General features: G+C 49.5%; 1 protein-coding gene across 2 annotated transcripts in view; it reads left to right on the forward strand.

Annotated features, from left to right (window-relative positions):
• LOC144676781 (CD209 antigen-like protein D) overlaps positions 1-26,927 on the forward strand; it is a 45,571-nt gene extending 18,644 nt beyond the window's left edge. For both annotated transcript variants that reach the window (XM_078537104.1, XM_078537102.1), the window contains exon 8: positions 26,313-26,927. In XM_078537104.1, the coding sequence (XP_078393230.1) occupies positions 26,313-26,487 (175 nt within the window). In that variant the 3' untranslated portion in view covers positions 26,488-26,927. The remainder of the gene's footprint in view (positions 1-26,312) is intronic.
• The last annotated feature ends 577 nt before the right edge of the window (positions 26,928-27,504 follow it).

Genomic DNA, 27,504 nt, shown 5'->3' on the forward strand with positions numbered 1-27,504 from the left:
TATATATTGTGAATAGCTGGGGACCCAGCACCGATCCCTGCGGTACCCCACTAGTCACTGCCTGCCATTGGGAAAAAGACCTGTTTCTTCCTTCTCTTTGTTTCCTGTCTGCCAACCAGTTTTCTATCCATCTCAATACTACCCCTAATCCCACACGCTTTAATTTTACACCCCAATCTCTTCTGTGGGACTTTGTCAAAAGCCTTCTGAAAGTCCAAATGAACCACATCCACTGGCTCCCCCTCATCAACTCTACTAGTGACATCGTCGAAAAATTCCAGTAGATTTGTCAAGCATGATTTCCCTTTCATAAATCCATGCTGACTCTGTCCGATTCTGCCACTGTTTTCCAGGTGCTCAGCTATTAAATCTTTTATAATGCACTCTAGAATTTTCCCCACTACCAATGTCTGGCTGACTGGTCTATAATTCCCTGTTTTCTCTCTGCCTCCCTTTTTAAATAGTGGGGTTACATTAGCTACCCTCCAATCTATAGGAACTGTTCCAGAGTCTATTGAATCTCGGAAGATGACCACCAATGCATCCGCTATTTCTAGGGCCATTCCTTAAATACTCTGGGATGTAGATTATCAGGCCCCGGAGATTTAACAGCCTTCAATCCCATCAATTTCCCCAACACCATTTCTCTACTTATACTGATTTCTTTCAGTTCCTCCTGCTCATTAAACCCTCTGTTCCCCAACATATCTGGTATGTTATTTGTGTCCTCCTTTGTGAAGACAGAACACAAGTATGTATTTAGTTGGTATGTATGTATTTAGTACTCTGGGATGTAGATTATCAGGCCAACCCAATTAAAACGTATAGCAACCAACTTCCCCAACCGGAGAACCAACCTAGTATTACAGACCACCAAGAATCTTTTTTATAAAAATTACTCAAACCTTCTGTTTCAATACATAATACAAGTTAGATCACTTGGTAACAGCTGCTATATTGTTGCCGGACAATGTCTTTTTTTACAGTGAGTGGCGTGGACCCAGTCTTCCTTCCCTTTAACCTTCAGGGCCGTTCGAGTTGTTAGCAACAAAAGGTAGGGTCCTTTCCACCCTCTCATGCAATTCAGCTGCTGTTTTGCATAGAGGAAAATGAGTACAAATCCAACATTTAGTCCGATTAACTTGCGAGGCTACGGCCAGCATTCGTTGAACCGCAAAATTGGTATTCCACTCCCCGCAAGGACCACGCAGGAGAGGATCCAAATCAGAGTCAGCATTCTGATGGCTCAGTTAAATTTCTTGCACAAGCCCTTCCGTCCAAGGTCAGCGTCCACTTGACGTGCGATGTGTGGATCCACAAGGGCGCCCTTCAACCTTTACGGCCATATGGGTGGTGAGCAGGACTTGGAAAGGCCCTTCCCATCGAGGTTCCAAACAGTTCTTTCTCCTGAAGGTCTTTACAAGGACTAGGTCCCCGGGCTGGTATTGATGGCAATCTTCAATGATGGGCTTTTTCTGAGCTTCTACTACCTGTATATGTAAGCTCTTGAGAGAATTAGTGAGCACTATACAATATGTAATCATTCCCTCATCCATAGCGTGGATGTCCATTTCCCTAGCAGACAAGGGTGGGGTCACTGGGAGGTGCATAGGACATCCCATTACAACTTCATAAGGAGAGAGGGAGGTGGTACGGTTAGCGTGAGAGTGCATAGCCATGAGCGCCAAGGGTAGAGCTTCAGGCCATTTCAAACCAGTTTCTTCACATAATTTAGGTTGTTTTTCAGAATACCATTTTGTCTTTCCATCGCTCCAGTAGACTTGGGGGTGGTATGGGCAGGAAAGGTGATGGTTGCATTGTAAGGCCTTCGACAGTTCCTTTTTCACTTTAGCAGTAAAATGAACAACAATTTTACAACAACAACAGCATCATTTCGTCGGGTGGGATACGCCTCCACCCATCGCGAGAACAAACATACTAGAACTAAAACATAATTATATTCCATACATTTAGGCATTTGTATAAAGTCCATTTGTAAGTGTACAAACGGGCCCCATGGCTGGGGTCCCGTACCAGCAGTCACTGTGGGCGTCTTGCCTGGGTTATGTCATTGACATAGGTATGACAGGTATTACTAATGCAATACCTATTAGCATATTACTATTCACTATACATTCAACATTCATTCGATATACACGTGTTAAACCCCTGAGCTGCCAACCGGTCAAGTCATGATTCCTGTGTCGTGAGAGATTCAATAGATGCTCATTAGTTACCCATAAAGGGACTACCCCTTCTTTAGTCTGTCTTAAATTTTCTCGGGCTTGTTCCAGTGCCCAAGATCCATAGGTGTTGCAAACATCATTTCTGCTCGCTTTGTCTGAAATATTTTTTCCTATTTCAATTAATTTATTGATAGTCCCCACATGACTTTCAAGCACGGTAGCCAGACTTTGGATTAACCAATGATGTCCAACAATGTTGAGTATCATAGCGCCATCATTTATCAGGCTGCGCTTAACACGGTTCCCTCCCAAGCCTGATCGTATCTCGCCACTGAACTGAACTGCTTCAGTCATCAATTGGCGCCTCAGAGCCGTATAGAGTGCTTGGGTATGGGTTGAGTACCATTGGGGCAGGACGACACCGGATACATTCAAGACTACGGGTACCAGCTCATGGTGTATATTATCATACAAAACTTCTGATTAACCAGTACCAAATCATTCGTCGGTCCTGGATGCATAGTCGGACAAGATGGGTCAGTCAGTGTGGTTTGAGGGGCTTCAATTATCTCTACTCAGACTGTGAAAGTAGAGGTGGGCGGTGGCTGGGTAGTGGCTCTTTTGGGCGAACCTCCCATGCTGGATCTGAAGCAAACCCTTACTACAATTTGAAAGCACTTGTTCTCCTACTGTCACATTTATCATTCCCCGTTGCGTCGCATTCGGCACTGTCCGTGCTGTACCAAAGTTCCTCCTGCGGTGCGGGATGGGCAGTGATGATCCCCGACCTTGTTGCCAGTACTGATAGGCCCACGACCAGGATCGTAGATCTGTGGAGACATTAACATCGGCTCCCGTTCTCTGGGTTACCGCTTGGTCAATTGTCATGTATCTTTAACTGTGTGTAATGCCTCCATTTACTTCCCGTTCTCATATCTACAAGTGTGCATGTATCACCTGTCATAATTACCTGGTATGGTCCATTGTTGCTCTTTGGATTTGCCTGTTTCCATATCCTTAATCACCTGTCGGTCTCTGACTTCCTCTCTCCACTCATGTAATTGCCTACTTAATTCCCTTACATTGTCCTGTATTTTTCCTTTCTGTGGCCCTACATCTCCTACTATAATACCTTCAGGTAATAGCATGGCCCTTCCTGTTATCATTTCAAATGGGGTGAACCTATCGGTCCTGATTGGGGTAGCCCACGGCGCATTAGAATATTGGGCTGTTCCCTGTCTCTTGATTGATGTTTTTTTTTTAAGTTCAGTTCATCCTTTCCACCATCCCTGGACTCTGGGGGTGGTAAGGAATATGGAATTTCTGTTTAAGCTTCATAAGATTACACACTTCTTTAATGTCTCTCCCTGTGAAATGAGTTCCCTGATCTGAATCCATCTGGGTAAACTCCTTCCAGTTTACTCCCTCCTGCTGCTGTCTCATGTCAGACCTCAATTCCTTAAACAACTCTACAATGCACCTTCTTATCCTATCTTTCAATGGCTCGGTATTTTCACTTCCAGTGATGGTTCTCTCTGGGAACCGCTTAACTCTGCCTGTCATCAAGGTGTTAATCCTGTGGTTTTACTTTTTGTAGCTTGCAGGCACATTAATATAGTCAGTAATACATCTGTTTAGCCTTTTTCCAGCTTTCCCTTTACCTCTAAGTTTTCTTTCCTGGCCATGATCATCCTAAGGTTCTCTGGAGTTCAGTTTCTCTATTGTCTTGGATTGTTTAAAATGTTTCCTTACTCTTTAGGCCATATTAACTATTCCATTTCAACGGAGATCTCTGTCTCTAGATCTTTGCTTATCTCCCCCTGTGCAGTTCCAATGCTTCAGTTGATGGCCAGATTATCAAATTCATTTCCCTTAAAACAATTTGTACATTATGTCCTCTTTCCCTGACTCATTCTCCTACTTGCCTCATACCATATTACACTTGCAACAGCTACCATCTTATCCTGTTCATGTTGCCTGGAGAGACTTTAAAATATTCTCATAACAGTTTTAAAAACAGAAATCAGGTATTGACAAGTTTTGCTTCCTTTTCTTCTTCTCAAAGATTTTATTGTCTTAAAAGAAACCCACTAAATTGTGTCTGACCCGTTTCTTTTAGAATTATCCCAGATTCATTAACTCGGCCAAAAATTGGATTTCTGCCAAACTTTGCCAAGGTCTTGAGCTTAGCTTCATATTTTGGGAACAGACTTACAAACACAAAAGCTCGCAGCATTTGAATTAGTGCCAATTGTTGTCAGACCTTTTAAAATGAAAATTCCCTTTTGAGAACTTTATCAAGAACCAAACCTCAAATTTTTAAACTTTGTAAGAACTGTAATTTACACTATCAGAATTAAAACAACTTCTTTTTCATGTGTAACGATTTGTATCCAAGTTATAATTTCCGTATGTTTATCAACACATTCTTTATCTTAGACAGCATCCTAGTGATACAAAAGTAACCTGTTAAATTACACTGCACTTTACATCTCAAGATTGTCCCAAATTCAAATTACAGTGCTGTTGGAAAGCAGATTTCCTTTCATATTTAATTCATCTCTTCTTAAGAAACCCCTTTTTATCCATTGGAACCATCTAGACCTTGTGTTTACGTCTTTTCATTTTCCTAGAATCCTTCTGAATTTCAAGTAATTTCTTTTTCTCAGAATTTTAGAATACGAACACGTATGTATTAATCCCAATCAGCTTGGAAGCTGCTGATGAGGGTTATTCCCTACTAGTCTACAAGGGGGTGGTACAAAGGTTGGTTCATCTCAAGGATGAGATAAAGGCAAGCCCTGTTTTATCTTTACACTCCCTTCAAATTACGATTTTTGCCAGAAATCTCAACTCAAACCTTATACTCAAGACTTTGGAATATTTGAATAAACTTTTCCTTTAATCTAATATGGGGCTTTCGACTCTAAAGTGCCCAACTACACACACAAAAGACAATTCAGGGAAGAAAACACATTAAAGCTCACATACAAATGCTTCCTTGCACACAAACAAACACATACATAAAGGTATGTATCGATACTCCTGTAATATTGAACTTAACTCTAAACGAAGCTTCGAGTAGCAGTGGGGGGAATAAAGGGATCGTGAAGGCTCCACCTATAGGGACCTTCAAACTGACGAAAGCTCCACATTTTCTCTGCTGCTGCTTGTGAGTTACTCATTAACCCCCTAGGGGTACCCTTTCTCTCTCTCTCTCTCTCTCTCTCTTCAACACAAACAGCTCTTGTAACTTAGATCAATTCAATTTTTTTTTTAAGTTACAGAAAATTCAGTGGCGAACTATCTACCTCCCTTAAAACATATTATAAGCGGCTCAAATCTGTCCCGATTAAAAGTTCCAGCTGGTGGGAAGCTCTCTCCTTTACTTTGAGTCCATTTAACCCAATCAGAAACATATTGGACAATTTCAGGACCATAATGGACACAAAAGAAAACACAGAAATTACTTACTTTTCACCTCCATGGGACTCGAACCCCTGGGTATACTACTACTACTTTTTTTTAACCTCCATCCATTTTTCATTCCGTTTTCTTGCCCATCTTCAAAGTTCCTGATTTAAGCTCCGGTTTCAGTTTGTTCTTAGTACTTTGCGAAGCGGGGGGAGTGGCAGAGCCCGCTCTGCTGTTGCGATCTCCCATTTTTCTGAAAAGAAAACACAATTAACAGCGCGGCGCGTTTCTTACCCTATGCGCTCACCGGTGTTTAAGAGTTCCTGAACAAGTCCTCCAGTTCCTTGGGTCTTTTGAGTCTGGTCGGTAGCTACCCTTTTTCTAGCACTCCCCCTTTCAGCTAGGATGCTTTCACTGCAATCCCCCTCTCAGCTAGGATGCAGTTCGTACTCTCCCTAACTTAGGAGAGTTAATCCTCCCTTTCTCCATGAGGGTTCTTTTTTTAGAGATTCGACGGCCCAGGATTTCAATCACCTCTCCAATTTAAGAGGTTACTGGACTTCATTCGGATCCCATCCTCGTCGACAATTTGTCGCGGAAAACGGAGTGTACACTCAGACCCAGGAGGTTTGTCTTGGAAGTCTTTATTGAATCATGATATCATGGAGAGCCCAGCAGCATACAACGGAGTTAGCCGGCACTCTGAGGAAGCATCACAGTACACACATATTTATAGTAAAAGTTGTACATATCAAAGAGCTTGAAGGTGATAAGACTGCCTAACCTTCACTAATTAATTACATTGAGAATCATTGTCTTTGGCATGCAACACACAATTAGTCTATTCTAATTTATGACTATACAGGATATTGGGGGAAGCCCATCTGGTAATAAAAAAGTGAGACAGAGAATAGATAACCATGCTTGACCTTATCTTTAGTGCTAGGGGGTGTACACTCTAGAGAACAGATGACCATTGCTTGATCCTGTCTCTTTGTGTTGGGGGCAGACATCCTAGCCTTGTCTCAAGGATTCTAGGAAGCTTGTTTATGATACTCCTTTTCTCCTTTCCTGCTCAACTAGCTGGCAGCTGCAGGTGTACCTGCTAGAACAAAAGAGGGAACTGTGCTGTAGTATTCCACTATGGTTTTAACCGTTTAACCCTTAGTTGTCCTGTAGATGTATTTTATTCTTCCACACCAACATTTCTGGTATGTTATTTGTGTCCTCCTTTGTGGAGACAGAACACAAGTATGTATTTAGTTGGTCAGCCATTTCTTTGTTCCCCATTATAAATTCCCCTGTTTCTGACTGTAAGGGACCTACATTTGTCTTCACCAATCTGTTTCTCTTCACATACCTATAGAAACCTTTACAGTCAGTTTTTATGTTCCCTGCAAGCTTACTATCATGCTTTATTTTCCCCTTCTTAATCAATCCCTTAGTCCTCCTTTGCTGAATTCTAAACTGCTCCCAATCCTCAGGTCTGTTGTTTTTTCTGGCCAATTTGTATGCCTCTTCCTTGCATCTAATACTCTCTCTAATTTCCCTCGTAAGCCATGGTTTGGCCACCTTTCCTGTTTTACTTTTGCTCCAGACAGGAATAAACAATTGTTGCAGTTCACCCATGCGCTCTTTGAATGTTTGCCATTGCCTATCCAACGTCATCCCTTTGAGCAACGTTTCCCAATCCATCATAGCCAACTCGCGCCTCATACCGTCGTAGTTTCCTTTATTAAGCTTCAGGACCCAAGTCTCAGAATCAACCACGTCACTCTCCATCTTGATGAAGAATTCTATCATATTATGGTCGCTCATCCCCAAGGGGCCTCGCACAAGTAGATTGCCAATTATTCCTTTCTCATTACACAATACCCAGTCGAGGATGGGCTGTTCTCTCGTTGCTTCCTCAAAACACTGGTCCAGAAAAACATCCCATATACACTCCAGGAATTGGTCCTCTATGGTATTGTTACTAATTTGATTTGCCCAATCTATATGCAGATTAAGGTGACCCATAATTACAGATGTTCCTTTATTACATGCGTCTCTAATTTCCTGTTTAATGCCATTCCCAACATCACCACTACAGTTTGGGGGTCTATATACAACCCCCACTAACGTTTTTTGCCCCTTAGTGTTTCTCAGCTCTACCCATACAGATTCCACATCGTCGGAGCTAATGTCTTTCCTCACTATTGCCTTAATTTCCTCTTTAACCAGCAATGCAACTCCACCACCTTTTCCTTATTGTCTGTCCTTCCTAAATACTGAATACCACTGGATGTTGAGTTCCCTTCTTGCAGCCATGTCTCCGTAATTCCGACTATATCATACCTGTTTACATCTATTTGCGTGGTTAATTTATCCACTTTATGCGAATGCTCCTCGCATTAATGCTCAAAGCCTTAAGGATTGTCTTTATAACATTACTTGTCCCGTTCCCACTATTTTTCACTGAGGCCCTGTTTGATTCTTGCCCTTGATTTCTCTGACTATCACTTTTCTTATTCCGCTTTCTGTCTTTTGTTCTTGTCTTTGATTCCCCTTTCTCTGACTCCTTGCATAGGTTCCCGTCCCCCTGCCATTTTAGTTTAAATCCTCCCCAACCACTCTAGCAAACGTTCCCCCAGGACATCAGTCCCAGTCCTGTCTAGGTGTAACCCGTCCGGTTTGTACTGGTCCCACCTCCACCAGAACCGGTCCCAATGTCCCAGGAATTTGAAACCCTCCACTTCACACCATCTCTTCAACCACATATTCATCTGATGTATCCTGCTATTTCTACACTGACTGGTACATGGCACTGGTAGTAATCCTGAAATCACTACCTTTGGGGTCCTACTTTTCAACTTACTTCCTAACTCCATATATTCTGCTTTTTGGATCTCATCCCTTTTCTCACCTATGTCGTTTGTACCAATGTGCACCACGATCACTGGGTGTTCACCCTTCCCCTTCAGAATGTCCTCTAGCCGCTCTGAGACATCCTCGACCCGAGCACCAGGGAGGCAACATACCATCCTGGAGTCTCGTTTGCAGCCACAGAAAAGCCTCTCTATTCCCCTTACAATTGAATCCCCTGTAGCTGTTGCGTTCCCACACATTTTACTCCTCCCCGGTGCAGCCTAGGCAACCATGGTGCAACAAATTTGGCTGTTGCTGCTTTCTCCTGAGAGGCCATTCCCCCCCCAACAGTATCCAAAGCGGTATATCTATTTTGCAGGGAAATAGCCACAGGAGATTCCTGCACTGCCTGCCTAGTCCCCTTGCTTTGCCTTGTGGTCACCCATTCCCTTCCTGCCTGTGGGCTCTTACCCTGCGGTGTGACCACCTCTCTATACGTCCCTATCCACGATACTCTCCACCTCGCGGATGCTCCACCGTGTCCCCAGCCGCCGCTCCAGCTCCAAATCCCCGGCTTCCAGGAGCTGCAACTGGAGACACTTCCCGCACACAGGCTGGTCCCGGGCACTGGAAACGTGCCCGGCTTCCCACATAGAGCAGGATGAGCACACCACGGCTTTGAGCTCTCCTGCCATGACTGACCCCTTTAAATTAAATTAAACCTTTTGGAAGATACTTAATATCAAATAATATCAATTACTCTCGGGCCCTTCAACCCTGCTCCTCGCTGTTACAGAATATAGTCCCTTACAAACGATGAACCACAAAATAAGATCTTAAACACTCTCAGCAATAAAAGCAGTAAACGCTGCCCCGGCCGCACTCATTGTCCTCGAAGGATCACCTCGTTCCCGCCTCACTGAACTCCCTTAGTGACCTTTGCTCCCGCTCAACTCCCGGCTCCTCTCGCGCTTCACTTCAACTGACACAGAGCGCGCAGGGGGCGGGGTCACACAGAGCGGGCTGGGGGCGGGGTCACACTGAGCGGGCAGGGGGCGGGGTGACACAGAGCGGGCAGGGGGTGGGGTGACACAGAGCGGGCAGGGGGCGGGGTTAGACGGGGCGGGGTTACACTGAGCGGGCAGGGGGCGGGGTCACACAGAGCGGGCGGGGGGCAGCGGGCGGGGGTCACACAGAGCGGGCAGGGGGCGGGGTCACATGGAGCCGGCAGGGGGCGGGGTCACACAGACGTCGCAGGGGGCGGGGAGACACGAAGCGCGCAGGGGGCGGGGTCACACAGGGAGGGCAGGGGGCGGGGTTAAACTGTGCGGGAAGGGGATGGGGTGATACAGAGCTGGAAAGGGGCGGGGTTATACAGGGGGCGGAGGGGGTAGGGTGACAGTGCAGGAAGGGGGCGTTGTCACAAAGAGCAGCCAGTGGGCGGGGTCAAACAGTGCGCAGGGGGCGGGGTGATGCAGAGCGGGCAGGGGGCGGGGTCATACAGTGTGGGCAGCGGGGTGGGGAGATACAGAGCGCGTGGGGGCGGGGTCACACAGAGCGGGCAGGGGGCGGGGTGACACAGAGCGCGTGGGGGCGGGGTCACACAGAGAGTGCAGGGGGCGGGGTGACACAGAGCGGGCAGGGGGCGGTGTGACACAGAGCGCGCAGTGGGGGGGGTCGCACGGAGCGGGCAGGGGGCGGGGTTGCACGGAGCGGGCAGGGGGCGGGGTCGCACGGTGCGGGCAGGGGGCGGGGTGATACAGAGCGGGCAGGGGGCGGGGTGATACAGAGCGGGCAGGGGGCGGGGTTACACCGAGCGGACAGGGGGCGGGGTTACAGTGTGCGCGAAGGGGGCGGGGTTACACAGAGCGGGCAGGGGGCGGGGTGACACTGAGCCGGCAGGGGGCGGGGTGACACTGAGCCGGCAGGGGGCGGGGTGACACGGAGCGAGCAGTGGGCGGGGTTTTAGGGAGCTGGCAGGGGGTGGGGTCACACAGAGCGAGCAGTGGGCGGGGTTTTAGAGAGCGGGCAGGGGGTGGGGTCACAGAGCGAGCAGTGGGCGGGGTTTTAGGGAGCGGGCAGGGGGTGGGGTCACACAGAGCGAGCAGTGGGCGGGGTTTTAGAGAGCGGGCAGGGGGTGGGGTCACACAGAGCGAGCAGTGGGCGGGGTTTTAGGGAGCGGGCAGGGGGCGGGGTCACACAGAGCGAGCAGTGGGCGGGGTTTTAGGGAGCGGGCAGGGGGCGGGGTCACACAGAGCGAGCAGTGGGCGGGGTTTTAGAGAGCGGGCAGGGGGTGGGGTCACACAGAGCGAGCAGTGGGCGGGGTTTTATAGAGCGGGCAGGGGGTGGGGTCACACAGAGCGAGCAGTGGGCGGGGTTTTAGGGAGCGGGCAGGGGGCGGGGAGCCACTTGGCGCGCAGGGTGCGGTGTCACAAGAAGCGGTTAGGGGCGGGGTTTTAGTAACCGTCAGTGTGCGGAGTCAAAGTGAACGCGGAGGGGGCGGGGAGGGGGCGGGGTGACACAGAGCCGGCAGGGGGCGAGTTGATAGAAATCGCGCAGGGGGCGAGTTGATAGAGAACGGGGAGGGGGCGGGGTGACACAGAGCGGGCAGGGGGCGGGGGGACACAGAGCGGGCAGGGGGCAGGGAGACTCAGAGCGGGCAGGGGGCGGGGAGACTCAGAGCGGGGAGGGGGCGGGGTTTTAGAGAGCGGGCAGGGGGCGGGGGGACACAGAGCGGGCAGGGGGCAGGGAGACTCAGAGCGGGCAGGGGGCGGGGGGACACAGAGCGGGCAGGGGGCAGGGAGACTCAGAGCGGGCAGGGGGCGGGGAGACTCAGAGCGGGGAGGGGGCGGGGTTGCACAGAGCGGGCAGGGGGCGAGGTCAAACAAACCGCAGGGGGCGGGTTGATACAGAGCCAGCAGGGGGAAGGGTGACACGGAGCGCACCGGGGGCGTGGTCACACAAAACGCAGGGGGCGGGCTCAAACAAACGGTAGGGAGCGGGATCACACAAAACGTAAGGGGCGGGCTCACACAAAACGCAAGGGGCGGGGTCACACAAAACGCAAGGGGCGGGGTCACACAAAACGTAGTGGGCGGGGAAACACAAAACGCTGGGGGGTCACAAATCGCAAGGGGCGGGGCCACACAAAACGCAGGTGGCGCGGTGACACTGCGGGCAGGGGGCGGGGACACACAGAGCGGGTAGGGGGCGGGGAGACTCAGAGCGGGCAGGGGGCGGGGTGACACAGAAGGGGCAGGGGGCGGGGTGACACAGAAGGGGCAGGGGGCGGGGTGACACAGAGCGTGCAGGGGGCGGGGTGACACAGAAGGGGCAGGGGGCGGGGTGACACAGAGCGTGCAGGGGGCGGGGTGACACTGAAGGGGCAGGGGGCGGGGTGACACAGAGCGGGCAGGGGGCGGGGAGACAGAAGGGGCAGGGGGCGGGGTGACACAGAAGGAGCAGGGGGCGGGGTGACACTGAAGGGGCAGGGGGCGGGGTTACACAGAGCGTGCAGGGGGCGGGGTGACACTGAAGGGGCAGATTGCGGGGTGACACAGAGGGGGCAGGGGGGGGTGACAGAACGGGCAGGGGGCGGGGTCACACGGAGCGCAGGGGGCGGGGTCACACGGAGAGCGGAGGGGGCGGGGTCACACGGAGAGCGGAGGGGGCGGGGTCACACGGAGAGCGCAGGGGGCGGGGTAACACGGAGCGCAGGGGGCGGGGTCACACCGAGAGCGCAGGGGTCGGGGTCACAGAGCGGACAGGGGGCGGGGTGAATGGTCACATGTGACTTAGGAGCAGGAATAGGCCATTCGGCCCCTCGAGCCTGCTCTGCCATTCAGTAAGATCATGGCTGATCTTGTCCTTCCCCCACCCCCTCCCCATAACCCTCGACTCCCTTGTCAATCAGAAACCCGTCTAACTCAGCCTCGAATATATTCACTGACCCGGCCTCCACCGCTCTCTGGGGGAGAGAATTCCACAGACTGACCACCCTCCGAGAGAAGAAATTCCTCCTCATCTCCGTCTTCAATGGGAGACGCCTTATTCTGAAACTGTGCCCCCCACCCCTCGTTCTAGATTCCCCCACGAGGGGGAAACATCTTCCCAGCATCCACCCTGTCGAGCCCCTGTCAGGATCTTATTCAATAAGATGGCCTCTCATTCTTCTAAACCCCAATGGGTACGGGCCCAACCTGCTCAACCTCTTCTCATAAGACAAACCCCATCATCCCAGGAATCAGCCCAGTGAACCTCCTCTGAACTGTCTCTAAAGCAGTTATATCTATTTACTAATAAGGAGACCACAACTCTACGCAGTACTCCAGCTGCGGACTCGCCAAGGCCCTGTACAGCAGCAGTGAAATTTCCCACCCGCTTGACCTGTCCATATCCCTTTGCAGACTCTCTACCTCCTGTTGACGACTGGCTTTCCCACCTATCCTGGTGTCATCGGCAGATTTAGCGACCACACATTCGCTGCCCTGATCCAAGTCACTCATATAAATGGTGAATCGTTGAGGTCCCAGCACTGACCCATGAGGCTCTCTGCTCGTCACATCTTGCCATCCCGAAGAAACCCATTTACTCCTACTCGCTGATATCGGAGAAAGAGAGAGAGAGAGAGACAGAGAGAGAGAAAGGGACAGGCAGAGAGAGAACCAGGGAAAGAAACACACAGAGACGGGGGAGAGAGAGAAGGAGGCAGGTAGACAGAGCGACTCAGAGAACGGGAGAGACAGAGAGAGAGTGACAGAGAGAGAAAGTGACAGAGAGCGAGAGGGTGACAGAGAGCGAGAGGGTGACAGAGAGCGAGAGGGTGACAGAGAGAGAGAGGGTTACAGAGAGAGGGTGACAGAGAGAGAGAGTGACAGAGAGAAAGAGTGACAGAGAGAGAGAGTGACAGGATGAGAGTGAAAGACGGAGGGAGAGAAACCGAGTTTGAGGCGTGGTGAGAGAGATTGAGAGAGAGGGACAGAGAGAGAGAGATGGTGAGAGATTGAGAGAGAGGGAGACTGAGAGAGAGATGATGAGAGAGATTGAGACTGATAGAGACAAAGATAGATGGTGAGAGAGATTGTGAGAGAGAGGGAGACAGAGAGAGAGATGCTGAGAGAGATTGAGAGAGAGGGACTGTTGCCCCTGGAATCAGTACAAACAGCCTCTCATTCTGATCTCAGGGGAAGTGTCATTGTGAAATGGAACGAAGAGGCAGAAACAGTTTTGAGGAAGTTTTTGCCCTGAGAGAGAGAGGGGGAGGGGAGGGAGAGAGAGAGGTAAGAGAGATAGAGGTAGAGAGAGAGAGTGAAACATCAGAGAGAGAGAGACAGAGAGAGGGGAAGAGAGACAGAGAGAGAGAATGAGAGAGAGAGAGAGACAGACAGACAGAGTGGGAAGGAGACAGAGAGTGAGGGAGGGAGACAGACAGAGAGAGAGAGAGAGACAGCAAGGGGGAGAGACAGAGACACAGAGAGAGAAACACACACACACACAGACAGAGAGAAGGGGAGGGAGACAGAGGGAGAGAGGGGGAGAGAGACAGACAGACAGAGAAGGGGGAGGGAGACAGAGAGCAAGGGAGGGAGACAGAGAGAGAGAGAGAGAGACAGCAAGGGAGAGAGACAAAGACACAGAGAGAGAGAGAGAGACACAAACACAAACACATACACACACAAAGAGAGAGAGGCAGAGACAGAGAAAGAGGGGGACAGGGAGGGAGAGGAACATAGGAACATATGACTTTGGAGCAGGAGTAGGCCATTCGGCCCCTCGAGCCTACCCTGCCATTCAGTAAGATCTTGGCTGATCTGGTCCTTCCCCACCCTCTCCTCATAACCCTCGACTCCCTTGTCAATCAGAAACCTGTCTAACTCAACCTTGAATATATTCATGACCTGGCCTCCATCGCTCTCTGGGGGAGAGAATTCCACAGACTGACCACCCTCCGAGAGAAGAAATTCCTCCTCATCTCCGTCTTCAATGGGAGACCCTTAATTCTGAAACTGTGGCCCCCCCCACTCCTCGTTCTAGATTCCCCCACGAGGGGGAAACACCCTCCCAGCATCCACCCTGTCGAGCCCCTGTCAGGATCTTATATGTTTCAATAAGATGGCCTCTCATTCTTCTAAACTCCAATGGGTACGGGTTCAACCTGCTCAACCTCTCCTCATAAGACAAACCCCATCAACCCAGGTATCAGCCCAGTGAACCTCCTCTGAACTGTCTCTAAAGCAGTTGTATCTGTTTAAAAATAAGGAGACCGCAACTCTACGCAGTACTCCAGCTGCGGACTCGCAAAGGCCCTGTACAGCAGCAGTGAAACTTCCCTACTTTTACATTCCATCCCCCTCACAATAAACACCAACGCTCCATTTGCCTTCCTAATCACTTGCTGCATCTGCGGACTAACTTCTTGTGATCCATGCACCAGGACACCCAGATCCCTCTGTACTGCAAAGTTCTGAAATCTCTCTCCGTTTAAATAGAATACTGCGTTTCTGTTCTTCCTGCCTCCTGGGCAGGTTCATGTTTTCCCGCGTTACACTCCATCTGCCGAGTTTTTGCCCACCCGCTTGACCTGTCCATATCCCTTTGCAGATTCTCTACCTCCTGTTGACGACTGACTTTCCCACCTATCCTGGTGTCATCGGCAGATTTAGCGACTACACATTCGCTGCCCTCATCCAGGTCACTCATATAAATGGTGAATCGTTGAGGTCCCAGCACTGACCCCTGAGGATCTCCGCTCGTCACATCTTGCCAACCAGAAAAACACCCATTTAACCCTACTCGCTGCTCCCTCTTAGCTGACCAATCCTCTATCCATGTTAATATGTTACCCCCTAGACCATGTGCTCTTATCTTCTGCAGTAACCTTTGACATGGCAGCTAATCACACGCCTGTCGGAGAGAGAGAGCCAAAGAGAGGGAGGCAGAGAGAGAAAGAGACAGGCAGAGAGAGAAAGAGGGAAAGAGACAGACATAGAAAGAGGGAGAGAGATAGACAGAGAGAGGCAAATAGAGAGAAAGATTCAGAGAACGGGAGAGACAGAGAGAGAAAGCGACAGAGAGAGAGAGGTAGAGTGAGAGTGAAAGAGAAACAGAGACAGAGACAGAGGGAGGGAGAGAAAGGGAGATTGCGAAGTGTTGAGAGAGACTGTGAGAGGGAGACAGCGAGAGAGATGGTGAGAGAGATTGAGAGAGGAGACAGAGAGAGAGATGGTGAGAGAGATTGAGAGAGAGGGAGAGAGAGAGAGATGGTGAGAGAGATTGAGAGACGGAGAGAGAGAGAGAGATGGTGAGAGAGATTGAGAGAGAAGGAGACAGAGAGAGAGATGGTGAGAGAGATTGAGAGAGAGGGAGAGAGAGAGAGAGATGGTGAGAGAGATTGTGAGAGAGGGAGACAGAGAGAGAGATGGTGAGAGAGATTGAGAGAGGAGACAGAGAGAGAGATGGTGAGAGAGATTGAGAGAGAGGGAGAGAGAGAGAGATGGTGAGAGAGATTGAGAGACAGGGAGAGAGAGAGAGATGGTGAGAGAGATTGAGAGAGAAGGAGACAGAGAGAGAGATGGTGAGAGAGATTGAGAGAGAGGGAGAGAGAGAGAGAGATGGTGAGAGAGATTGTGAGAGAGGGAGACAGAGAGAGAGATGGTGAGAGAGATTGAGAGAGAGGGAGAGAGAGAGAGAGATGGTGAGAGAGATTGTGAGAGAGGGAGACAGAGAGAGAGATGGTGAGAGAGATTGAGGGAGAGGTACTGCTGCCTCTGGAGTCAGTACAACCAGCCTCTCATTCTGATCTCAGGGGAAGTGTCATTGTGAAATGGAACCAAGAGGCAGAAATGGTTTTGAGGAAGTTTTTGCCCTGACATCGAGTCTGAGGAAAGACTGAGACACATCTGAGAGAGAGAGAGAAGCAGACAGGACAGGAACGGAGGAGAGAGACCCCTCAGACACAAACCATGGAGCAGGACACCGACTACATGAATATGAGAAACATCAAAAACAACACGACAGCCCCCAGTGAACATAGGTTAAACTGTTCAATAGAGGGAGAGAGAGAGAGAAGCAGAAAAACACAGAGAGAGAGAGGCAGAGACAGAGAGAGAGAGGGACAGGGAGAGAGCGGAACATAGAAACATTTGACTTAGGAGCAGGAGTAGGCCATTCGGCCCCTCAAGCCTGCTCTACCATTCAGTAAGATCATGGCTGATCTTGTCCTTCCCCCACCCCCTCCCCATAACCCTCGACTCCCTTGTCAATCAGAAACCCGTCTAACTCAGCCTCGAATATATTCACTGACCCGGCCTCCACCGCTCTCTGGAGGAGAGAATTCCACAGACTGACCACCCTCCGAGAGAAGAAATTCCTCCTCATATCCGTCTTCAATGGGAGACGCCTTATTCTGAAACTGTGCCCCCCACCCCTCGTTCTAGATTCCCCCATGAGGGGGAAACATCCTCCCAGCATCCACCCTGTCGAGCCCCTGTCAGAATCTTATATGTTTCAATAAGATGGCCTCTCATTCTTCTAAACTCCAATGGGTACAGGCCCAACCTGCTCAACCTCTCCTCATAAGACAAACCCCATCATCCCAGGAATCAGCCCAGTGAACCTCCTCTGAACTGTCTCTAAAGCAGTTATATCTATTTACAAATAAGGAGACCACAACTCTATGCAGTACTCCAGCTGCGGACTCGCCAAGGCCCTGTACAGCAGCAGTGAAACTTCCCTACTTTTACATTCCATCCCCCTCACAATAAACACCAACGCTCCATTTGCCTTCCTAATCACTTGCTGCATCTGCGGACTAACTTCTTGTGATCGATGCACCAGGACACCCAGATCCCTCCGTACCGCAGAGTTCTGAAATCTCTCTCCGTTTAAATAGAATACTGCGTTTCTGTTCCTCCTGCCTCCTGGGCAGGTTCATGTTTTCCCACGTTACACTCCATCTGCCAACTCTTTGTCCACCCGCTTGACCTGTCCATATCCCTTTGCAGACTCTCTACCTCCTGTTGATGACTTACTTTCCCACCTATCCTGGTGTCATCGGCAGATTTAGTGACCACACATTCGCTGCCCTCATCCAGGTCACTCATATAAATGGTGAATCGTTGAGGTCCCAGCACTGACCCCTGAGGCTCTCCGCTTGTCACATCTTGCCAACCCGAAAAAACCCATTTACCCTACTCGCTGCTCCCTGTTAGCTGACCAATCCTCTATCCATGCTAATATGTTACCCCCTATACCATGTGCTCTTATCTACCGCAGTAACCAATGATGTGGTGGCTAATTACATGCCTGTTGGACAGACAGAGAAACAGAGAGAGAGAAAGATGGCGAGGCAGAGAGAGAAAGAGACAGACAGAGAGAGAAAGAGGGAAAGGCACAGACAGAGACAGGGAGAGAGAGAGTTGGAGTGAGGCAGACAGAGAAATTCAGAGAACGGGGGAGAGAGAGAGAGAGAGCGACAGAGAGAGAGAGACAAACAGAGAGAGAAAGAGGCAGGTAGAGAGATAAAAAGGGAAAGAGACAGACAGAGTCGGGGGAGTGAGGGAGAGTCACATAGAGAGAGAGATTCAGAGAAAGGGGGAGACAGAGAGAGTGACAGAGAGAGAGAGACAGAGTGAGAGCGAAAAAGAGAAGAGAGAGAGGGAAAGAGAGGGAGGGAGAGAAAGGGAGATTGAGAGAGAGGGACAGAGAGAGAGATGGTGAGAGAGATTGAGAGAGAGAGGAACAGAGAGAAATGATGAGAGAGATTGAGAGAGAGGGAGACAGAGAGAGAGATGGTGAGAGAGATTGAGAGAGAGGGAGACAGAGAGAGAGATTGTGAGAGAGATTGAGAGAGAGGGAGACAGAGAGAGAGATGGTGAGAGAGATTGAGAGAGAGGGAGACAGAGAGAGAGATTGTGAGAGAGATTGAGAGAGAGGGAGACAGAGAGAGAGATGGTGAGAGAGATTGAGAGAGAGGGAGACAGAGAGAGAGATGGTGAGAGAGATTGAGAGAGAGGGAGACAGAGAGAGAGATGGTGAGAGAGATTGAGAGAGAGGGAGAGAGAGAGATGGTGAGAGAGATTGAGAGAGGGAGACAGAGAGAGAGAGGGTGAGAGAGATTGAGAGAGAGGGAGACAGAGAGAGATGGTGAGAGAGACAGAGAGAGGGAGACAGAGAGAGAGAGGGTGAGAGAGATTGAGAGTGAGGGAGACAGAGAGAGAGATGGTGAGAGAGATTGTGAGAGAGGGAGACAGAGAGAGAGATGGTGAGAGAGATTGAGAGAGAGGGAGACAGAGAGAGAGATGGTGAGAGAGATTGAGAGAGAGGGACTGCTGCCCCTGGAGTCAGTACAACCAGCCTCTCATTCTGATCTCAGGGGAAGTGTCATTGTGAAATGGATCCAAGAGGCAGAAACAGTTTTGAGGAAGTTTACGCCCTGACATCGAGTCTGAGGAAAGACTGAGACACATCTGAGAGAGAGAGAGAAGCAGACAGGACAGGAACGGAGGAGAGAGACCCCTCAGACACAAACCATGGAGCAGGACACCGACTACATGAATACGAGAAACATCAAAAACAACACAACAGCCCCCAGTGAACATAGGTTAAACTGTTCAATAGAGGGAGAGAGAGAGAGAGATGCAAGGAGAGGGACAGCGAGATAGGGAGAGAGACAGAGAGGTGGAGATGGAGAAACAGAGAGAGAAATAGAGCAAGAACGAGAGAGAGAATGCCAAGAGTGAGAGAGAGAAAGAAAGATAGGGAGAGTGAGAGAGACAAATACGCATAGAGAGATGGAAAAACAGAAACAGAGAAAGAGAGGCAGAGAGACAGAAAGTGAGATAGAGAGTTTGATAAAGACAGTGCAGGGGAAGTTTTACTCTGTATCTAACCCCGTGCTGCACCTGTCCTGGGAGTGTTTGAAGGGGACGGTGTAGAGGGAGCTTTACTCTGTATCTAACCCCATGCTGTACCTGTCCTGGGAGTGTTTGATGGGGACGGTGTAGAGGGAGCTTTACTCTGTATCTAACCCCGTGCTGTACCTGTCCTGGGAGTGTTTGATGGGGACGGTGTAGAGGGAGCTTTACTCTGTATCTAACAACGTGCTGTACCTGTCCTGGGAGTGTTTGATGGGGACGGTGTAGAGGGAGCTATACTCTGTATATCACCCGTTGCAGTACATGTCCTGGGAGTGTTTGAAGGGGACGATGTAGAGGGAGCTTTACTCTGTATCTGATCCCGTGCTGTACCTGTCCTGAGTGTTTGATGCAGACAGTGTAGAGGGAGCTTCACTCTGTATCTAACCCCGTGCTGTACCTGTCCTGGGAGTGTTTGATGGGGAGGGTGTAGAGGGAGCTTTACTCTGTATCTAACCCTGTGCTGCACCTATCCTGGGAGTGTTTGATGGGGACATGTTAGACTGACCTTTACTCTGTATCTAACCCCGCGCTGTCCCTGTCCCTGGAGAGTTTGTTGGGCACAGTGAAGAGGGAGCTTTACTCTGTATCTAACCCCGTGCTGTACCTGTCCTTGGAGTGTTTGATGGGGACGGTGTAGAGGGAGCTTTACTCTGTATCTAAACCTGTGCTGCACCAATCTTGGGAATGTTTGATGGGGACATGTTCGACTGAGCTTTACTCTGTATCTTATCCCATGCTGTCCCTGTCCTGGGAGTGTTTGATGGGGACATGTTAGACTGACCTTTACTCTGTATCTAACCCCGCGCTGTCCCTGTCCCTGGAGAATTTGTTGGGGACAGTGTAGAGGGAGCTTGACTCTGTATCTAACCCTGTGCTGCACCAATCTTGGGAATGTTTGATGGGGACATGTTCAACTGAGCTTTACTCTGTATCTTATCCCGTGCAGTCCCTGTCCTAGGAGTGCTTGATGTGGACAGTGTGGAGGTAGCTTTACTCTGTATCAAACCCCGTGCTGTCCCTGTCCTGGGTGTGTTTGATGGGTGCGGTGTAGGAGGAGTTTTACTCTGTATCTAACCCCGTGCTGTCCCTGTCCTGGGTGTGTTCGATGGTGATGGTGTAGAGCGAGCTTTACTCTGTATCTAACCCCGTGCTGTACCTGTCCTAGGAGTGCTTGATGGGGACGGTGTAGAGGGAGCTTTACTCTGTATCTAACCCAGTGCTGTACCTGTCCTGGGAGTGTTTGATGGGGGACGGTGTAGAGGGAGCTTTACTCTGAATCTAACCCTGTGCTGTACCTGTCCTGGGAGTGTTTGACGGGGACGCTGTAGAGGGAGATTTACTCTTTATCTAACCCCATGCTGTTCCTGTCCTGGCAGTGATTGACGTGGACAGTGTAGAGGGAGCTTTACTCTGTATCTAACCCCGTGCTGTACCTGTCCTCAGTGTTTGATGGGGACAGTGTAGATGGATCTTTACTCTGCATCTAACAACGTGCTGTACCTGTCCTGGGAGTGTTTGAAGGGGACGGTGTTGAGGTAGCTTTACTCTGCAACTAACCCCGTGCTTTTCCTGTCCTGGGTGTGTTTGATGGGCACGGTGTAGAGGGAGCTTTACTCTGTATCTAACCCTGTGCTGTACCTGTCCTGGGAGTGTTTGATGGGGACAGTGTAGAGGGAGCTTTACTCTATATCTAACCCCGTGCTGTACCTGTCCTGGGAGTGTTTATTGGGACAGTGTAGATGGAGCTTTACTCTGTACCTATGGTTGTTCCCCGAATCCTTCAGCTGCCTGGGCCCGAAACTGCAAAAAACTCTCGCTGAACCTCTCCGCCTATCTATCTATCTCTCTCTTTCTCTCCCTCTGCCTCAATTTCTCTGTTTCTCTCTCCTCCTTTAAGATGCTACTTGTACCGATCTCTGTGTCTGAGCTTCTGCATTCCTGTCCCTAATATCTCCCTGTGTGACTCGGTCTTCGATTCTCTTTGATAACCCTCCTGTACCGTGCACTGGGATGTGAAACGAGGGATATAAATGAGTAACGTGGTTGTTGTTCCTCTCGATAAGGGAGGTAGATACGTCACCATTGTCTGTTCCGTGCAGTAACACGGGTTGCTCAACATGGGCCAATCTTTACTTCTCTATTCCAGGTAAAACTGGGCAGGAACCAGCTGGAGGAAGAAGCTCACTAACTTCAACACATCTTGGCATCGCCTGCTTCATTGTCTTAATCATCAGTTTGGCTATTGCAATAGGGCTGGGAGTCCAAGGTAGGAAGTTGAACCTCACACTGAACCTGTTACAGAGAGTGAACGGAGGTTATACTGAGCTCCTTTATTTTCTCACCCTCTGTCCGTAAGCAGGGGTGTTTTCATGTTGGAAATAGGCTGTGGTGCGTTTACCCAAACCCTCAGTTTGTGAGGTCAGACTTTAAAGGGAGAAGCAGCAACATCTCTCTAGGTTTAAATCAGCAGCGTAGATTATTCATACATTCAAACCCTCTCACACTAAAACTGATATATTCCACACCCCTCACTGTAACACTCTGATATATCCCACACCCCTCACTGTAACACTCTGATATATCCCACACCCCTCACTGTAACACTCTGATATATCCCACACCCCTCACTGTAACACTCTGATATATCCCACACCCCTCACTGTAACACTCTGATATATCCCACACCCCTCACTGTAACACTCTGATATATCCCACACCCCTCACTGTAACACTCTGATATATCCCACACCCCTCACTGTAACACTCTGATATATCCCACACCCCTCATTGTAACACTCTGATATCTCCCACACCCCTCACTGTAACACTCTGATATATCCCACACCCCTCATTGTAACACTGTGATATATCCCACACCCCTCACTATAACACCTCTGATATATTAGGCACCTCTCACTGTAACACTCTGATATCTCCCACACCGCTCATTGTAACACTCTGATATCTCCCATACCCATCACTGTAACACTCTGATATATCCCACACCCCTCATTGTAACACTCTGATATATCCCACACCCCTCACTGTAACACTCTGATATAACCCACACCCCTCATTGTAACACTGTGATATATCCCACACCCCTCACTGTAACACTCTGATATATACCACACCCCTCACTGTAATACTCTGATATAACACACACCCCAAACAGTAACAATGTGATATGTCCCATTCCCCTCACTGTCACACATTTATATATCCGATTCTCCTCAGTGTAACACTCTGATATGTCCTACACCATTCTCCCTAATATTCTAATGTATCCCACACCCCTCACTGTAACACGATGATATATACCATATCTCTCACTGCAATACTTAGATATATCCCAAATCCCTCACAGTAACACTCTGATATATCCCACACCCCTCACAGTAACACTCTGATATATCCCACACCCCTCACAGTAACACTCTGATATAACCCACACCCCTAACTATAACAATCTAATATGTCCCACACCCCTCACTGTAACACTCTGATGTATCCCACACCCCTCACAGTAACACTCTGATATACCCACACCCCTCACAGTAACACTCTGATATATCCCACACCCCTCACTGTAACACTCTGATATATCCCACACGCCTCACTGTAACACTCTGATATATCGCACTCCCCTCACTGTAACACTGATATATCCCACTCCCCTCACTGTAACACTCTGATATATCCCACACCCCTCACTGTAACACCCTGATATATCCCACACCCCTCACTGTAACACCCTGATATATCCCACACCCCTCACTGTAACACTCTGACATATCCCACACCCCTCACTGTAACACTCTGATATATCCCACACCCCTCACTGTAACACTCTGACATATCCCACACCCCTCACTGTAACACTCTGATATATCCCACATCCCTCACTGTAACACTCTGATATATCCCACAAACCTCACCTCGAGACGGGCTGTATGGGCCTCCTCCTGATTCTTTGTAACAGGGTTGAGAGGGGCTGAATGGCCCCTTCCTGTTGCTGTGTAACTGGATCAAGAGGGGCTGAACGACCTCCTCCTGTTCCTAATGTTTCGATGTATTTCCCTGAATTAAGTCTTTACAATTTTGCAGTCTCTCTGTCCGAGCGGTTGGAAAGTTCGTAATCATCATTGCTTTGAATTCTTAACAAAGAAAGTTAACTGGGACTCGGCAAACCTACAACGTGAATCCCAAAATTTACACCTCATCATCATAAATACAGAACAGGAACAGGTGAGAATGACAGACGCATCTGTCAGAATGAGATAGAGAGAAAATATCCCTCTGCACCGTCCCCATCAAACGCTCGCAGAACAGGTACAGCACGGGGTTAGATACAGAGTAAAGCTCCCTCTACACCGTCCCCATCAAACACTCCCAGGACAGGTACAGCACGGGGTTAGATACAGAGTAAAGCTCCCTCTACACCGTCCCCATCAAACACTCCCAGGACAGGTACAGCACGGGGTTAGATACAGAGTAAAGCTCCATCCACACCGTCCCCATCACACACTCCCAGGACAGGGAAAGCACGGGGTTAGATACAGAGTAAAGCTCCCTCTACACCGTCCCCATCACACACTCCCAGGACAGGGAAAGCACGGGGTTAGATACAGAGTAAAGCTCCCTCTCCACCGTCCCCATCCAACAATCCCAGGACAGGTACAGCACGGGGTTAAATACAGAGTAAAGCTCCCTCTCCACCGTCCCCATCCAACAATCCCAGGACAGGTACAGCACGGGGATAGATACAGAGTAAAGCTCCCTCTACAGCGTCCCCATCAAACACTCCCAGGACAGGGAAAGCACGGGGTTAGATACAGAGTAAAGCTCCCTCTACACCGTCCCCATCAAACACTCCCAGGACAGGTACAGAACGGGGTTAGATACAGAGTAAAGCTCCCTCTACACCGTCCCGATCAAAGACTCCCAGGACAGGTACAGCACGGGGTTAGACACAGAGTAAAGCTCCCTCTACACTGTCCCCATCAAACACTCCCAGGACAGGTACAGCACGGGGTTAGATACAGATTAAAGCTCCCTCTACACCGTCCCCATCAAACACTCCCAGGACAGGTACAGCACGGGGTTAGATACAGAGTAAAGCTCCCTCTACACTGTCCCCATCAAACACTCCCAGGACAGGTACAGCACGGGGTTAGATACAGAGTAAAGCTCCCTCTACACTACATGAACGAGGGTTCCAGCAGTCGATGAGCTGAGCCCGGGGTGGTTCTGGGTGATGTTACGGAGTTTGGAAGAGGCCGTCATGGTGACGATGTGGATATGAGGTGGGAATCCCATCTCCAGATTAAACATGACACCAGGGCTGTGAACAGTCTGGTTCAGACTCAGGGAGTTCCCAGGAAAGAGTCGGTAACTCGGGAATGGAGTTTGGAACAGAGACGGAAAACAAAGCTTCAGTCTTCCCGATATTTAATCAGAGGGAATGAGGGAGAATTTCCTGAGAAAAGAGTTTGAGGCATTTTGTGTATCAGTTGTGTGTGTCAGTGAGTGTGTGTGTCCCTGTGTGTGTGTGTGAGTGAGTGAGTGTGTCCGTGTGTGTTTGTGTGTGTGTTTTCTGTGTCACTGTGAATTAAGGCAATAAAACTAACTGTTCACACCAGATCATTATATCTGCTGCAGAATTTCATAAATAAATCTGTCGAGAACAATCTTGGGACTTACTGGATCGGACTAACAGATCGAGAGACTGAAGGAAACTGGAAATGGGTGGATGGGACCCCAGTGAGGTGAGTCCCAGCGTCGCATGGAGAGAGAGAGCAGGACAGGGGGATTAGATTGGGATTGATACAGGGCTATGGGGAGAGAGCGGGACAGTGGGATTAGTTTGGGGATTGATACAGGGCTATGGGGAGAGAGTGGGGCAGTGGGATTAATTTGGGGATTGATACAGGGCTATGGGGAGAGAGCAAGGCAGTGGGATTAGTTTGGGATTGATACAGGGCTATGGGGAGAGCAGGACAGTGAGATTAGTTTGGGATTGATACAGGGCTATGGGGAGAGAGCAAGGCAGTGGGATTAGTTTGGGATTGATACAGGGCTATGGGGAGAGAGCGGGACAGTGGGATTAGTTTGGGATTTATACAGGGCTATAGGGAGAGAGCGGGGCAGTGGGATTAGTTTGGGGATTGATACAGGGCTATGGGGAGAGAGTGAGGCAGTGGGATTAGTTTGGGATTGATACAGGGCTATGGGGAGAGAGCGGGACAGTGGGATTAGTTTGGGGATTGATACAGGGCTATGGGGAAAGAGCAGGACAGTGGGGTTAGTTTGGGATTGATACAGGGCTATGGGGAGAGAGCGGGACAGTGGGATTAGTTTGGGATTGATACAGGGCTATCGGGAGAGAGCGGGGCAGTGGGATTAGTTTGGGATTGATACAGGGCAATGGGGAGAGTGCGGGGCAGTGGGATTAGTTTGGGGATTGTTACAGGGCTATGGGGAGAGTGCGGGGCAGTGGGATTTGTTTGGGGATTGATACAGGGCTATGGGGAGAGAGTGGGGCTGTGGGATTAATTTGGGGATTGATACAGGGCTATGGGGAGAGAGTGGGGCTGTGGGATTAATTTGGGGATTGATACAGGGCTATGGGGAGAGAGTGGGGCTGTGGGATTAATTTGGGAATTGATACAGGGCTATGGGGAGAGAGTGGGGCTGTGGGATTAATTTGGGGATTGATACAGGGCTATGGGGAGAGGGTGGGGCTGTGGGATTAATTTGGGGATTGATACAGGGCTATGGGGAGAGAGCGAGATAGTGGGATTAGTTTGGGGATTGATACAGGGCAATAGGCAGAGTGCGGGGACAGTGGGATTAGTTTGGGATTTGTACAGGGCTGTTGGAATCTTGTTGATTCTGTGCAGGAATGTGTTGGATTTTTATCGGTATTTTTTATTTCCCCATTTCCCAGTTTTACTCGATGGGATCAGGATGAACCGAATAATTGGAATGGTAATGAAAACTGCGCCATTATCAGAATAAACGGCTGGAATGATGCCAGTTGTACCGATCGCCTCCCTTTCATCTGTGAGAAAAGGGCACTGCCCTGCGTCGAGGCAGCTGATATTGAGAAATATTGTTCCTGAAGAGAGACTGGGACACAGAACGAGAGTGTCAGGATTGTCCAAAGATCCCCAGCCCCTCCTCCCTTCCCCACAATCCCCGGCTGCCCGAGGCCACGTCCGAAAGGTGAAAGTTCATCTGTTCCCCTTCTCCCCCAGGAGGAGCCTCCCGCAGCGCCACCAGTGGTGGGAGGGGGGAATGACAGCGTGAAGGTTGACATTGGAAAACCCCATTATAAATCCAGGCAGGAATCCGGCAAAATGTAACAGGACAGAAGCCCTGCATTTCTCTAGCACCTTTCACTAACTCAGGAGATCCCCAATGTACTTTTGCAGCCAATGAAGCAACTCCTTACAATGTTTTCATAGTTGTCATGTTAGAAATGAGGCATTCAATTTGCGTGCAGTAAGCTCTTTTCTTCTCAGACTCTGGAAATCATGTGAGCTCAATTTCATCTCTGTGGTTCTTGTACTGTTATTGTCCATAGTTGTAAAAGTTTCCTTTGTCTATCCTCCATTACTGTGCCTGTGTGTGAGTGTTTGTGTGTATCCGTGTGTGCGTATGTGTGTCTGTATATGTGTGTGTCTGTGTGTGTGTGTGTTTGCGTGTGTGTGCGTGGGGCAATGTTTTTTTGTGTGTGTCTGTATGTGTATGTATTTTTGTATGTGTATGTTTGTGTGTATATGTCTGTGTTTGTGTGTATGAGTGTTTGCTTGTGTGAGTGTCTGTATGTGTCCGCGTGTGAGTGTGGGTGTTTGTGTATATGTGGTGTGTGAGTTGTGTGTGTGTGTGAGTGTGAGTGTGACATTGTGAACATTCCTGCCCCGGGTTTTAAATGTAAATAAACTAACCCATGTTGATCATAATGTGAGTTTGCTGTGAGTGATTAGTAAAGTGGATCAGACACACTGAGGGTTTGGGAAAACACACCACAACACACTTCACAAAGAATTCAAAACACCTTCTGCGTACGAACAGTTGGTGAGAGAGAGAAGTGCAGTTTGCCTGTCCCTCTCCTGTCCGGAACAGTTCATTCTGAG

Source organism: Cetorhinus maximus, unplaced genomic scaffold (genome assembly GCF_964194155.1).
Source record: "Cetorhinus maximus unplaced genomic scaffold, sCetMax3.hap1.1 HAP1_SCAFFOLD_1900, whole genome shotgun sequence".
NCBI classification, from domain to species: domain Eukaryota; kingdom Metazoa; phylum Chordata; class Chondrichthyes; order Lamniformes; family Cetorhinidae; genus Cetorhinus; species Cetorhinus maximus.